The sequence below is a fragment of the Anolis sagrei genome, chromosome 10 (assembly GCF_037176765.1).
Source record: "Anolis sagrei isolate rAnoSag1 chromosome 10, rAnoSag1.mat, whole genome shotgun sequence".
NCBI classification, from domain to species: Eukaryota; Metazoa; Chordata; class Lepidosauria; order Squamata; family Dactyloidae; genus Anolis; species Anolis sagrei.
The window spans coordinates 18,522,273-18,538,675 of NC_090030.1; the positions used below are offsets into that span (position 1 = coordinate 18,522,273).

Sequence of the window (16,403 nt, forward strand, 5' to 3'; positions counted from 1 at the left end):
GCTCAACCCCTTTCCGAATTTATTTTGGATATTCTTTCCATGTCTACCAACTATATGAATTTTGTTTGCAGTGGTTGTTGGAGGTTCTCTAAGGTTTCTGGTAGGATCTCCTCTTGGAGATATTGGGTGCATCTACAACAGGCATGGGCAAACCTGGGCCCTCCAGATGTTTTGGACTTCAACTCCCAGCATTCCTAACAGCCTCGGGCCCCTTCCTTTCCCCCCTCAGCCGCTTAAGCGGCTGAGGGGGAAAAGGAAAGGGCCTGAGGCTGTTAGGAATGCTGGGAGTTGAAGTCCAAAACACCTGGAGAGCCCAAGTTTGCTCATGCCTAATCTATACTATAGAATTAATGCAGTTTGAGACCACTTTAACTACCATGGCTCATTGTTATGGGGTCTTGAGAGTGGTAGTTTGGTGAGACATCGGTGAATGCTAAAAACCTTCGTAATCCCATGGCAGTTAGCAGCGTCAAACTGCATTAATCCTACAATGTAGAATCTGAATCTGAGATCATTGGCATCTATCTTACACCTGATCTTCTGAGGAGTCTTTTTCTTATGCAGCAAATGCACTGAGCAGAGAAACCTACTCGGCTCCATCCACTCCTTTTCACCAAAAACAAATGCAAGGATGTGCACATTGCCAGGGAAGGTGCATACTAATAGTATAGCAGTGAATATAGATAAGTGAATGATGAAGTGAGAGCGGTCTATTTAAAATAGCTCTGATTATGGCCTGTGAGTCATAAAGAACTATGTGGCATCTGAGGATGATTTTCACCCCATTTTCCCACCCCAATGGGCTGTATTTGCTCCTTTTGGTGGAAACAGAAATTCCCAGGAGGTCACATAGAATCATAGAGTTGGAAGAGAACTCATGGGCCATCCAGTCCAACTTCCTGCCAAGAAGCAGGAAAATTGTATTCTAAGCACCCCCAACAGATGGCCATCCAGCCTCTGTTTAAAAGCCTCCAAAGAAGAAGCCTCCACCACATTCTGGGGCAGAGAGTTCCACTGCTGAACAGCTCTCACAATCAGGAAGTTCTTCCTAATATTCAGATGGAATCTCCTTTCTTGTTTCTGATACAATTATCTCAAAGTTGATACAATTATCTCAAAGTTGATATAATGTACAGTGCTGAGACTATACTATATCCTTAATAGGTGTTCTTCCTAATGTCCAGATGGAATCTCCTTTCATCTTATATTCCAAAAATGTTGGCCAATATTGCTACCACCAACTGAACTGATTAGTAATTTGCCCATGTGTTGTCTCACTACTCAACCATTCATTCAATGGGTCTACTCTTGCTGGAAAAAAAGCCAACAGGGAGTGCATCTACATTGTGGAATGAATGCAGTTTGACCCCACTTTAACTGCCATGGCTCAATGCTATGGAATACTGGGTGTTGTGGTTTTACAAGGACTTGAGCCTTCTTTTCCAAAAAGTGTTGGTGCCTTGGCAAACTCCAACTCCAAGGATCCCATGGCATTGAGACAAGGCAGTTACAGTGGTGTCGAACTGCAGTGCAGATGCACTCCTGGGGAAGACTTTGTTGGTTGCAAAGAAGGAACAAAATATCAATTTCTGTGCAGGTCTATGTTAGAGGTTGTGTAGGTCACAAACAAGATATCAGTTATTGTCTCCAACTAACAGGAAATAGCTTTCTGCCTTATTATGAGCCTGGTTCGAACTTTTCCAAAACCTTTAAGGAATGACATGAAAACAAACCTTCCTTTTATTCCTTCCAAGCTTCAGTGGTGAATGGGACCCTGTATTTTTGGACTACAGGACCCATAATCCCCCAGCTCCACTGTCTGGGTAGTTAAGAGATTATAGTTTCCCAAAACCTATATTTCCCAGGCTCTGAGAGCATCCTAGGTTTTCTGTTTGGAGGTCAAGCAGGAAGATTTAATGACCAGAACTAGGCGCAAAGCTGCAAGTTGTCGTTTCCCAGGACCTTATAAGCTCTGAATAATGTAGAGTATCCCTGGGTTTTATGGAGAGGGATTTAAAGGCCAGATGTATAAATATTGTTTTGCATGAGATGAATGTTGTCTCGCAGGGGAGGTTTGGTCTTTTGGGCAAGCGAAATCCACCCGCAGTCCAGCTGCAGATCCAGGTCTTCCTCCGTTTCCCTTTTCAGTGCGGTCCTTTCTCCTCCTCCTCCTCCTTTTCCTTTCTTAACAGTGGTCCTTCTCAGACTTTTCGAGATACAACACCTTCACCAGGTCTTCCAGTTCAGTCCTGCACAGCCGGCTCTTGCACATTTGGCTTATCTGGGCCTCTCCTTCGCTGAATATCTTCCACTGGCCTGAAACCGAGAAAACCAAAAAGCATCCCTCACTACGACGGCAAGACATCCAAGAAGTCACAGCCAATGGGACTTTGCATGATGATAAATAGGACTGCCCCCACCTTTTCCCCTCAAAAATAAAGACACCAACTTACTCAGTGTAGTCTTTGTGATCTTCCTAAAGTGGGAAAGTTGCCTGAATTCACTCTTGGATACGATCTCCGTATTGAAATGGCTCAGGATACCTACAGGCCAAAAAAAATGGTGGATTTTGTAAGGCTATGTACAATTCCATATTAGAAATGTTCCAAAATCTGCTCCCACTTTAACTGCCATGGCTCAGTGACATGGAATCATGGAAATTGTAGTTTTACAAGGTCATTAGCAGGCTGCAAAGGTCCAACATGGCTGGTTTCTGAAGGAGAACCTGCTTTGCTTACCTTTTCTAATGGTCCAGACATGGACCTCGACCTGGGATGGCTGATCTGTCTCCAAAGCAATTTTTCGGATGATTTCTCCTTCTTCTGTTAGAACGGCTTCATAAACCGGGAGGGTCTCTTCCCCACAATAATATTCTTTACTGTCAAGCTCCTGACTCTCCATTTCGTCTGCAAGAGAAATAAAAAAATGATGGATCTGGAGGTCATATTGTGTTTTAATTGTACATTTAAAATTATTTCAATAGTGCAAATTGCTTAATTTGTACTATTGAAATAATTAACAGGCCAGGCTTTAGTACAGCAGATTAACCGCCAGCTGCAGTAAATTTTGCCAACTGAAAGGTTGACAGTTCGAAGCTCGGAGTGAGATCCTGGCCTTTCAGCCCAGCTTCTGCCTACCTAGCAGTTCGAAAATAGCAATGTGAGTATATAAATATGGGCCGCTTTAAAGCAGGGAGTTATTTAAGGCACCCATAAGGAAATGCCAGAAAAATGCTGAGGAAGAAGTTTACAAACAAAGCTCTTCGGCAGGGAAGATGGAGTGACAGCACCCCCCATGGCCGGAACCGAGCACAGCCTCCAAGATGCCGAAGATGGGAAAAAGCCTATATAACTCTATTTATGTACAGTTATCTGTCTTGCAATCGTATTACAGCATTGAATGTTTGCTGTATATGTGTTGGGGTAAGAAGGGCGGAATATAAATACTGCAAATAAATAAATAATAAATAATTCAGTCTAAAGTTGACCTTTGGTATACTTTAATCACTATAGTTTGAGCCCTAGTTTGGGGAGAAAAGAGGGGGTACATAATAATAATAATAATAATAATAATAATAATAATAATAATAAAAAATATGGCGGCTGCAACAACCACAACAGTGTTATATTAGAAGCAGGGGCTTTTCTGTAGCAGCTCCAGTATAATAGTTCTTCCTTCTGTGGGTTTGCACAGTGCCATATTTGTTAGCCATGTGCAATGCCGGCAGTTGTGACATTTGGAAGGGCCATGGCCAGTCAATACATAAAGTGGCCAGTAATTTTAAAAGCTCATTGCGAGGTGAGTATGTTTTTACTTGCTTGAAAAATTGCACAGATCTTAGAACATGAGGATACCCTTAAACTCAAACTGATATGTGCTTCTAAGCCGCCGGAGTCCTTTTGGGAGATGGTGGCAGGGTATAAATAAAAAAATATTATTATTATTATTATTATTTATTATTATTATTATTATTATTATTATTATTATTATTATTATTTGAAACAAAACAAGATGAGTCCACAGCAGACACTCTGCTGGCTGTTGTATTGGATCACATGTCGGACACTTCCCAAGCGTCTAGGACTGTGTGATATATTGGCGTATGATGCATGCAGATCCCAGTAAGGTGCCCTTCTGCAGCTGGTAGCTGATAATTTTGTCAGCGCCTATTGTGTTTAAGTGCAGGCCAAGGTCTTTAGGCACTGCACCCAGTGTGCCGATCACCACTGGGACCACCTTGACTGGCTTGTGCCAGAGTCTTTGCTTGTGCCAGAGTCTTTGAATCATCATCATCATCATCATCATCATCATGCTATCATCCCTACCTGGACAGACTTTGCAGCATTTTCCTTCGATTTTCTGTGGCTGCTTGCAGGGATATTGTTCAGGGCAGGTGATCTTTTTGCATTCTTGTTTGGTGACGTTGCAGGTACACAGGACGCATTCCACGATTCCATAGGAGCGTAGGTTCGGGTGCCAGGACTCTCCATGGGAGTAGGTTTTTCCATTGGAAACACACACTGGGATGGAGAAAAGCCACAGAGATATTAGGAGATATCTACACCAGGACATAATGGCTGCAATCACAACTCTTGGCTACCTCCCATGACGTATCATGATCTGGAACGTGGAATAATGACATTTTCAATCATCATCATCATAATCATCATCATCTATTTATTTATTTATGACATTTATATGCCACCTTTCTCACCCCGAAGGGGACTCAGAGCGGCTTACAAGATATATATACATACAATATATTATATAATTAGCATAGTACAATATATATATATTGCATAGTACAATATCAGTATTATATATTACTATATTGTACTATACCATTATATTTTAATATTATTAGTAATATTGTTTTATTATATTATATTACATATAAAATAAAATTATTATTTTATATTATATGTAAAATAAAATATCATCATCATCATCCTGCTTTCCTCTCCTAGAAGAGATGCTTCTTCTACAGCAGTGGTTCCCAACTTTTTGGCCTCCAGGCATTTTGGATTTCAGCTCCCAGAAATCTCAGCCAGCTTACCAGCTGTTAGGAACTGTAGGAGCTGAAGTCCAAAACACCTGGAGGCCCAAAGGTTGGAAACCACTGTTCTACTGACATGCTGCGTTGTTGTCGAGTTTATATTGTGTGGATTTGCTTTATTATTTTATGTGGTTATTGTATTTTATTTTGTTATTGTAGTTTTTTTTAATGCATTTTGTTTTTTGTATTCTGTATTTTACTGTGTTGTATTGTATTTTTAAAAAGGGCTTGACCTCATGTTAGCCACCCCGAGTCCCCATTGGGGAGATGGTGATGGGGTATAAATAAAAATTATTATTATTATGCCCCCGGTGGTGCAGTGGGTTAGACCCCTGTGCCGGCAGGACTGAAGACCCACAGGTCGCAGGTTCAAATCCAGGGAGACCACGGATGAGCTCCCTCTGTCAGCTCCAGCTCCTCATGCGGGGACATGAGAGAAGCCTCCCACAAGGATGGTAAAACATCAAAACATCTGGGCGTCCCCTGGGCAACGTCCTTGCAGATGGCCAATTCTCTCACACTAGAAGTGACTTGCAGTTTCTCAAGTCACTCCTGACACAACAAAAATTATTATTATTATTATTATTATTATTATTATTATTGAATGCCTTATATTCATTTCTGACTTAAGGTGGCCCTAAGGCAACCCTATCACAGGGGTTCCTGGGCAATACTTATTCAGATGACTGGGTTGTTGTAGGTTTTTTCGGGCTATACGGCCATGTTCTAGAGGCATTTTCTCCTGACGTTTCACTTGCATCTATGGCAAGCATCTTCAGAGGTTGCTTGCCATTGATGCAGGCAAAACATCAGGAGAAAATGCCTCTAGAACATGGCCATATAGCCCAAAAAACAACTCAGTGATACTGGCCATGAAAGCCTTCGACAATACATTCAGAGGATTTTCTCTGAGGCTGAGAGAGTGTGATTTGCACCATGGCAGGGTAAGGATTGGAATCCTGTTCCCTATACTGGCATCCAACACTCAAATCACCACACCAATCCCATACCTTGGATTAAGAACCACTGCATTCAGGACGTAGACCCACTGAAATCAATGGGATGCACTGCTAGTTTAGTAGGATATCCCTTTTGCATTAGGATGCTCACAACGGCCGAAAAGCTTGTGGCACAGCCGTACAGACCGAGGAATCTAAAAACAAAATCTGGGAAACCCATTTGGCTTGGCTAGCATCCAAATGAGCCTTTTGGGGGGTCTCTGAAACAGCTGCGGTGAAATTCATGGCTGCCGATCTGGAATCCCAGGAATTTGTAGTTGTGCAGCATGGAGCCAAAAGTAGGACAAGAAGGCTTTTGAGTGTTGTTAGACCTGACTCCATCTCTCTGTTAGCCAGAGCATCTTTGATTTCCATCAGGAACTCAATGCTAAATGAGGGGACATGGAGTGCATCTGCATTGTAGAATAAATGCAGTTTGAAATCTCTGGAAGTGCCATGGCTCAGTGCAATGGAGTCCTGGGAGTCATGACAGTCAAAGAGGAGTCAAAATACATTAATTCCATAGTGGAGATGCAGTCATGGTTCCATGGAACACTTTGGTCAAACTTATCCCAAACCATTAAGAATGAAGATTCTTCAGCCAAATTTTACGTTTTGGTTGGAATTCTCTTGGGACTGTAAACAAGAGTGACCACAGTTTATGCTAATGTAATTACACTTTCCAATGTTGTACAAGGCATGTAATACTGCCTTACGCAATGTTTTTGTCCAACCACTGCCTAACGGATGTGGTGAAATTAAGATGGTTGGGAAAACTGAGCTCTTCTCAAAATGGGTATGTCGGGTCACACATTCTCAGCCTGGAAAACTGCGCAATAGGGCTACCATAAGTCAGGAATGACTTGAAGTGCACACAACAACAACAACTTTAGGAGTAGTGATACAGAAATTAAACATGCTGTGGCACAGCTGGCTGGGAGTCAGCTGCATTAAGATCACTACTGATCGAAAGGTCATGAGTTCGAAGCCAGCCCAGGTTGGAGTGAGCTTTCGACCATTGTATAGCTTGATGTCGACCTTTGCAGCCCGAAAGACAGTTGCATTTGTCAAGTAGGAAATGTAGGTGCCGCTTATGTGGGGAGGCTAATTTAACTAATTTACAATGCCATAAAATCTCCAGCAAGTAAGCAAAGAATGAGGAAGTACTCCATCAGTGTCACAAATGGATGGTGAAGCGACAGCTCCCCTGGTGGCCAGAATACCCTCATGAAAAAGATGGAATGTTAAATAGCCTCTGTGTGTCCATCAGTGTTCACATTTGGGCATATTGAGAATTCGTGCCAAGTTTGGTCTGGATCTATCATTGTTTGAGTGCACAGTGCTCTCTGGATGTAGGTGAGCTACAACTCTCAAACTCAAGGTCAATACCCACCAAACCCTTCCAGTATTTTCTGCTGGTCATGAGAGTTCTGTGTGTTACGTTTGACTCAATTCCATTCTTCGTAGAGTTCCGAATGCTCTTTGATTGTAGAGGAACTATAAGTCCCAGCAGCTACAACTCCCACAAGACAAAATCAATGCCCTCTTCCAATTCCACCAGTATTCAAATTTGGGTGTATTGGGTATTTGTGACAAATTTGGTCCAGTGAATGAAAATAAATCTTGCATATCAGATATTTACATTACTATTCATAACAGCACCAAAATGGCAGTTATGAAGTAGCAACTAAACTAATTTTATGGTTGGGGGGTCACCATAACATGAGGGCGTGCATTAAAGGGTTGTGGCATTAGGAAGGTTGAGAACCACTGAGCTAGAAAACTCAGATGCCCTAACAGAGTACATTTTGGTTCTTGTAGGTTTTTTCGGGCTATAGGGCCATGTTCTAGAGGCATTTCTCCTGACGTTTCGCCTGCATCTATGGCAAGCATCCTCAGAGGTAGTGAGAACCTCACTACCTCTGAGGATGCTTGCCATAGATGCAGGCGAAACATCAGGAGAAATGCCTCTAGAACATGGCCCTATAGCCCGAAAAAACCTACAAGAACCTAGTGATTCCAGCCATGAAAGCCTTCGACAATACAGAGTACATTTTTTCACTGTCTCAAAGTACAGTGGGACATAAGACCCCAGAATTCTGTGTGAAGTTAGATCTCCGGTTAATTAATAACACTCCCATTAATTGGAATGAACCAAATGCAGAGAGACAAAGACTCTGCCCGCATTCCAGGGGGATTTTTTTTCTTTCTTTCTCTATCCAAAAAGGAGTGCCCAAGCTCCCCTGATGTGGTCTGGCGCATGGGAAATGTGCTATTCATTTGGTGGCTTTTTATGTACCGGAGCCAATCGGTTAGAAATCGCTTTGATGATAGAGTGGTGTGTGAACCGGAGGTCGGAGGAACAGGAGCAGGCGGGGACTTTGGGATCCGACATGAAACGCCGTCCCGCCGCAATGTTATTCCATGATTGTTCAGGTGGATAATAAAGACTCCATGGCCAACATTCCTTCAGGGAGTTAATACCTGGAAAGATTAGTTGGCCATAAATCAAATGCTTTTAACATGTTCTGGGCCACTTTCGAGAGCCCGTGGAGTGTTGGTTTTGCATTGAATGGCTTTCTCAACATCACAATGGTTTTTTTAAAAAAAGTATTCTGGGTTTCATCTTCCAAATCTTCCAGATCATTCAAATACCAGCTCAAAATCCAATGGGGATTTCAGGCCTTGGCAATTATGCAGGGGGCATGGGACTATTTTGATTTCCCATATGTTTGTCCTGGAATGTTATTTTTTGCTGCCATTATGGCTGCTTTTCAACATTTACACAGTATAACCACACATCCACAGGGAATATATTTCAGGATCTCCAAAACTGCAGATAGTAGTGAACCTTACTAAAATGGTTTCTAGTAAAAGCATACTATAGATCCGGAGGGCCTCGGAAATGCCTAGAGAGGACACCTCCCTATGCACAATTAGGTTTTCCATTGCAATTCTATAGTCAACTTCCAATGGAAACATGCCATGGAATTGCCTCGAGGACCTAGAAAATACATAAGGTAAAGGTAAAGGTAGTCCCCTGTCATTAAGTCCAGTCATGTCTGACTCTGGGGTGTGGTGCTCATCTCCATTTCTAAGCCTAAGAGGCAGCGTTGTCCGTAGACACCTCCAAGGTCATGTGGCTGGCATGACTGCATGGAGCGCCGTTACCTTCCCGCCGGAGCGTACCTATTGATCTACTCACATTTGCATGTTTTCGAACTGCTAGGTTGGCAGAAGCTAGGGCTGACAGCGGAAGCTCACGCCGCTCCCCGGAATCGAACCTGCGACCTTTCGATCAACAAGCTCAGCAGCTCAGTGCTTTAACCCACTGTGCCACCGGGGGCTCCTCATAAAGATGATGTATTTTGTTAGATGTTAGGGTTTGTGTTGTATTATGCTTTGAGGAGGTCATAGCATCATAGATTTGGAAGAGACCTGGGCTATCCAGTCCAACTCCCTGCTAAGAAGCAGGAAAATCGCATTCAAAGCACCCCTGACAGATGGCCATCAAGCCTCTGCTTAAAAGCCTCCAAAGGAGCCTCCACCACACTCCAGGACAGAGACTTCTCCTGCTGAACAGCTCTGAACTGGTCTGTGGGGATTTGGAGAATAAGAGAACATGAATTGCTATGGTTTGGTTACATTTTAGAGCAGTTTGGGGTACAAGAAAAACAAGGACTACAATAATGTGAGATGATGTATATATAATTTGCCTACTAGATAAACTTTGGAAATAATATAGGAAAAATGTATTGTCGAAGGCTTTCATGGCAAGCATCCTCAGAGGTAGTGAGGATGCTTGCCATAGATGCAAGCGAAACGTCAGGAGAGAATGCCTCTAGACCATAGCCATATAGCCCGAAAAAACCTACAACAACCCATAATATAGGAAAACTATAAGACAAATTAACCAGTTGGGCACCAAAGCCAACATACACTTTACAAAAATGCAACCTCTTTGGAAACCAAGAAGTTTCGCCCTCCAAATCTTCCAGATCATTCAAATACCAATTCAAAATTGTAAGCAACAGCTTACAACAACATTGAGTGAATCATAGGAGCCTGTTGTTGTGTTGTGGTTGTGTGCCTTCAAGTTGTTTCTGAATTACAGTGGCACTAAGTGGTTCTCAACCTTCCTAATACCGCGACCCCTTAATACAGTTACTCATTGACCGCCAACCATAAAATTATTTTCATTGCTACTTCATAACTACAATTTTGCTACTCTTATGAATCGTAATGTAAATATCTGATATGCAGGGTGTATTTTCATTCACTAGACCAAATTTGGCACAAATACCCAATATGCCAAAATTTGAATACTGATGGGGTTGGGGTGGATTGATTTTGTCATTTGGGAGTTGTAGTTGCTGGGATTTATAGTTCACCTACAATCAAAGAGCATTCTGAACTCTACCAATGATGGAATTGAACCAAACTTGGCACACAGAACTCCCATGACCAACAGAAAATACTGGAAGGGTTTGGTGGGTATTGACCTTGAGTTTTGGAGTTGTAGTTCACCTACATCCAGATAGAACTGTGGATTCAAACAATGATGGATCTGGACGAAACTTGGCATGAATACTCAAATGTGCCCAAATGTGAACATTGGGGGAGTTTGGAGAAAAATGGATCTTGACATTTGGGAGTTGTAGTTGTTGGGATGTATAGTTCACCTACAATCAAAAGAGCATTCTCTTTTGATTGATAGAATTGGGCCAAACATCCCACACAGAACTCCCATGACCAACATAAAAGAATGTGTTTTCTGGTGGACTTTTGTGACCCCTCTGACACCCCCTCACGACCCCCCCAGGGGTCCCGACCCCCAGGTTGAGAAACGCTGCACTAAGGTGACTCTATCACAAGTGTGTGTGATTTGGCCAAGGTCAACTGCTGGGTTTCTATGGCTGAGCAGTTCTAGTCCAGGGCTCCAAGTTCTAGTCCAGGGCTCAAACCATTAAACCACGTTGATACTCTTTTGCCATGTTTACGTGGGGAATTCTAGGAGGCAGTCTAAAACACTACAGGAATCCCATGTACATCACAGTATAGCCTTCACCAACTCCCATTGGCTGCAAGCTGATGGAGTCCAAGGCATATGGAGGACACCGGTTTGAAGAAGGCTGGTGGAAGAGGTCCTCCAACCAAAAATATTCCCAGATAAGCCCAGATCAGTGGTCTTCTCTTCCAAAATAGGACATGAATTGGCAACCTGCATCTTTCCTAAATTTTGGACTGCAAGTACTGTATTGTAATCTTGGTTAACAATGGGAATTGTGATCCTGTGACCACTGTGGTTGCCCATCTCTAACCCAACATTCATCAGAAAAAAGAACCCAACTCTGAAGAGATCTCTTTACCTCGTCCGTGTTTGTGTTTGTTGTTGAGGACAATCTTAACAATGGTTCCCGACGCTTGCTGCAAATCCGGCAAGGCTCCTCTGTTGCTTCGGCCTCCAGTGAACCGTGGGAGGTTGGCAACTGGCCTGGAATTGCTGGGCAGCGGGTCATAATGGGACCGATGTGGGGAGTGTCTCTGTATGAGGAGAGAGAGAGAGAACAGGAATGAGGGATTCTCATGAGAACCAAAGGTTGAGGAGCTTTTGTTTCTGGAGCCTCTGTTGTTGAGAACATATTAAAAAATGTGTCCGGTCTCTCTTGCAACACCCCAAACAAACCCACGGCACCTTATAGGACCACTGTTTATTCTGGCAGAAGCTTTAGGTTGAGTGACTGCCAGCAACCTCAGAGGCAACCAACAGCCAACAAAGATGATGGACAGGCGCATAGAGATATAAAATAAATAATCCCCAGCAAAAACACAAACATCGAGGGATACATTTACAATGAGTCAGTGAAACGTTTACACTTGGTTTGTTTGCTTTTTTTGCAGTTAACTAAATAACTTGGAAAGCCCCCTTGGAAAGTCCTTTCAAAGGTCAGAGGAATGGGCCAGCGTCTGAGGTCTTCAGATCTCTTCGGAAGGCAACCTGCTACTTCTGGGAGTGTCCTCATGTAAATATCACACCAAGAAGGGTTTTGGAAAGTTGCTTCTGGCCAAGAGAGTGACCTTTTCTTTCTGTTTTCTGCATCGCTCTATCAACTTCACATCTCATAATGATGACTCAATTCCAGCCAAACTTCTTGAGATGCATTGCATCCAAAGACAATCCTATTTGGACATTGTTTTTCACCTCCATCCATTCCGTTCCAACCCAATCAAAGCAGATACTGGAAACAAGTTTGGAAGTACTTATTTTGGGGTGATTTACTCCCTACTTCATGTGATTGCAACAGATTTATTGCTATATGGCAATTCAAGTCATTTTGTATTCAGTCTGCATTGTATCACTATTAGCTTCCTGGAGTGTTCTTTTAGTGGGGAAATATATTCATAAGCACAACAGTTGGATCTGTATAGCAGTTTGGACTGCATTAGTCTCTATGCCTTTTAATATGGAGAGGGTAGATTTGGGAAGGTTTATGTGGAGGACCTGGAGATTGTGCTGGAGGCCTATAATCCCTAGAGAAGTGTTCTCTCTAGGAAACTCTAGGTCCTCCAACATGTCCTTATGAGAACATATCATCGAGTCATACTGGAGGACCTATAGCAGTGGTTCTCAACCTGGGGTCCCCAGATGTTTTTGGCCTACAACTCCCAGAAATCCCAGCCAGTTCACCTGCTGTTAGGATTTCTGGGAGTTGAAGGCCAAAAAATCTGGGGACCCACAGATTGAGAACCACTGACCTATAGATTCCTAGATATTACATATCATTGAATGGTCTGTCATTGAACATCGAGAAAACCAAAGTGCTGTTCCAGCAGACACCAGACAATGCCTCTCAAATGCCAGTGATACAGCTTAATGGTGTAACATTAGAAAATGTTGGTCATTTCCACCACCTTGGCAGCCACCTCTCCACCAAAGTCAACCTTCACACCAAAATACAACACCGCCTGAGCTCTGCGAGTGCAGCATTTTTCCGAATGAAGCAGAGAGTGTTTGAGGGCCGGGACATCCGTAGGGATACCAAGTTGCTTGTCTATAAAGCTATTGTCCTCCCAACCCTGCTATATGCCTGTGAAACGTGGACTGTCTACAGGCGTCACATGCAACTCCTGGAACAATTCCATCCGGAAAATCCTGTAAATCTCTTGGGAAAACAGGCGGACAAACGTCAGCGTGCTGGAAGAAGCAAAGACCACCAGCATCGAAGCAATGGTCCTCCGCCATCAACTCCGCTGGACTGGCCACGTTGTCCGGATGCCTGACCACCGTCTCCCAAAGCATTTACTCTACTCCGAACTCAAGAATGGAAAACAGAATATTGGTGGGCAGGAAAAGAGATTGAAAGATTGGGTCAAAGCCAATGTCAAAAACTCTGGCATAGACACTGAGAACTGGGAAGTCCTGGCCCTTGAATGCTCCAGCTGGAGATCAGCTGTGACCAGCAGTGCTGCAGAATTTGAAGAGGCACAAATGGAGGGTGAAAGAGAGAAACAAGCCAAGAGGAAGGCGCATCAAGCCAACCCTGACCGAGACCGCCTTCCACCTGGAAACCAATGCCTCTACTGCAGGAGGAGATGCAGGTCAAGAATAGGGCTCCACAGCCACCTACGAACCCACCCCCAGGACACCGAAGTTGGAGGACCATCATCCTCAGACTACGAGGATTGCCTAAGAAGAAGAATTACATATCAATGGCAAATAATCCCGTCTGCAAAAGTTAAACCTACAATTTTAGAGGGTTTACTGTATATGGACAGTTGCATGGTGTAGGTTTCAATAAGTAATTCCATCTTAAGTTTTCAAAATTTAAGATGTGACAATTTGATTCAACAGGGTTCTTACGTCCTTTGCTAACCAGGACCCTTTCAGGCATGTTCGACTATAGCTCCCATCATTCCTCTGGAGAACTCTGGATTTGAAACAGCTTGAGCCAGCCTCCGTTCTTTGGCTACAAAAGGCAAAACATCCCCTCAGGCCCACAAATTCATGCTCAAATTCAGTGAGTAACTGATATTCAGAGGAGAGGTTTTGCCTGAAGGGAGAACAGGCTAAACAGTTCATAACAAGGGAGTAAGCCTGTCTCTGCTATGGTTTTGGGGTCTGCATTAAGAAACCATATTGTTAGATTTCCAGTCCAGCAGAACTGATTGGTAAAGCGGTGCCCTTGGAAGTTAAGGCGCTGCATTTTGAAATGTTAGCAGCAAAACATAACAAAAGGTAAACAAAGGCCAATAAGCACACAAATGTGTGTATTGCTCCCTTCCCTTGCTTGGAGCCATGGCCATAATCCAAAACAGACTTAAACAAGCATAAGCCCACCGAAAATGATGGGTTTAAGGATTTCTAACTCAACAAAGAAAGGAAAATCAACTCACTTGCCGATCTGACAAAGGAGGGAATTCTCTACAGACCCCAAGTGAGATGACAAGGCTAGCTAAGCTCCTTTACAGTTTGGTCTAAAACCCAGAGCTAAGGCGGTACGGAAGCCACCAATTGCACTATGGTAGAAACCAAAATGATCCAATTACATTCTGAATTACTTTAGGTGAACATAGGGAATGCAGTTCTCAATTCCGGACAATTCAGCACTTTTTTTGACCAGGGACCACTTTGACCAGGGACCGCTCTCCGAGATTAGTACCAAAAGAGTTACAAATCATTTTTTGGTCAACTTTAGATTCAGTTTAGTTATTTGGGGTGCTGATTCAGAAAATTGCATTGGATAGACCACACCAGCTCTAGTTTCTAACACAGAACAAATGCTATCCTGTAGTCACCATCTGCTCGCTCACAGAAAACCATATTTAATAACCTTTGGCACTTTAAGAGGGTTTAACTAGAACAGCCGCTCTCGTTGCAAAGGTGTAGTAACGGTGAGGCTGCGGACCGTATTTTAGTTCTTGTGGACCACACGTTGGGAACCACCTGTGCTAAGCAAAGCATGCCCTATCTATGTATATCATACACGCAGAGTGGGCTTCCCGACTTCCAAGAAGCTTCAGGTTCACCTCTATGGGAGACACATTTCTGGTGCAAATAGGTCTTTCCCTTGATCCTGTAGGGCTTTTTTCTGTTTTTAGGTTTCCCATCACTCCACCTCAAATCAGCTCCCTTGAATTTCTGTTGATTCAGTAGGCACAGTAAAGGATCTCCATATTGTTTTGATTGGCAATTCAGTAGACTCCAACCACAGAAATAAGCAAACATCTTCTTTTTCTTAACCACTATATATATATATTCTCTTTGCTCAAACAAAGGATTTCCTACCCTTCCCTTGGCCTCCAAGAGAGAGATGTAAAATCTACCCGAGCCATTGTTTTCATTCCAACTATTTATGAGCTGCAAATGAAGACGCGGGGCCCAAAAAGGATTTTGTAAGATCGAAAGGAAAGGAAAGATAGGAAGGTATCCAAAAAGAGAGTGAGATAATGTTTTTTTCTACTTTTTAAAAATGTTTGTATTTTTCTATATATGGCATCGAATTGTTTGCTGCCCTGAGTGGCCTTTGGGCTGATATGGGCAGGGTAGAAATAGTGTAAATAAATAAATATTTGGGAATTCTGGGAAAGGGATGTTCAACTTGCTATGGAATTTTGGGATTTGCAGTTTAGTGACGCAATAGCACTGTTTGGCAGAGAAGGCAAAAGATCTTGCAAAACAACAACTCACACAGCATTGAGTGATAGAATCATAGAGTTACAGAACAAAAGAATTGTAAGCGACAACATGGGCCATCTAGTTCAACCTCCTGCCATTCAGCAAAAGCACAATCAAAGTACCCTTGACAGATGGCTATCTAGCCTCTATTTAAAAGCTTCCAAGGAAGAGGCTTCCACCAGACTCTGAGGCAGGGAGTTCCACTGCTGAACAGCTCTTGGCAGTTAAACAAGTGTTAAACTACATTGATTCTATAGTGTGTTTGCACCCTTGTAGGCAAAGATGTGCATTATGGACGTCACTCTATTATCCTCTACAGATCATACGGTTGCTTCTGAATATAATTTAAGAAAACGAAACAAAATAAAAGAGTTCTGCTAGGTAAACTTCTGCCAGATGCACGTTGTGATGGACTGGGACAGGCAAGGAGTTCAAAACACAAGATACAGTATAGACTTGGGGATGCTCCCAGCTCAGTAGGGACCAATGACCTTCCTCTCTGGATGGGAACATCTAAAGAGTCCACTTACCGCTTCCCTGTTGGCCGGCTGCCGAAAGATGTCTCCGTCCGCATTGTCCCAAGGTAACTCTCCATCCCCTGCACAGAAGAAGAAGAGAAACATGTCAAGAACTCCTTTTTGGAGCCACGGCTTACAATTAATAAAACAGAGTA

The 16,403-nt window shown here is 43.0% G+C and overlaps 1 protein-coding gene across 1 annotated transcript in view; it reads right to left on the minus strand.

Moving 5' to 3' along the window:
- Window positions 1-262: 262 nt before the first annotated feature.
- CHRDL1 (chordin like 1) overlaps window positions 263-16,403 on the minus strand; it is a 37,590-nt gene continuing 21,449 nt past the window's right edge. The window contains exons 6-11 of the mRNA XM_060756202.2: window positions 16,261-16,328; window positions 11,424-11,598; window positions 4,326-4,520; window positions 2,739-2,906; window positions 2,454-2,543; window positions 263-2,316 (exon numbers count right to left, since the gene is read on the minus strand). Coding sequence (XP_060612185.2) covers window positions 2,186-2,316; window positions 2,454-2,543; window positions 2,739-2,906; window positions 4,326-4,520; window positions 11,424-11,598; window positions 16,261-16,328 — 827 coding nt within the window. The 3' untranslated portion in view covers window positions 263-2,185. The remainder of the gene's footprint in view (window positions 2,317-2,453; window positions 2,544-2,738; window positions 2,907-4,325; window positions 4,521-11,423; window positions 11,599-16,260; window positions 16,329-16,403) is intronic.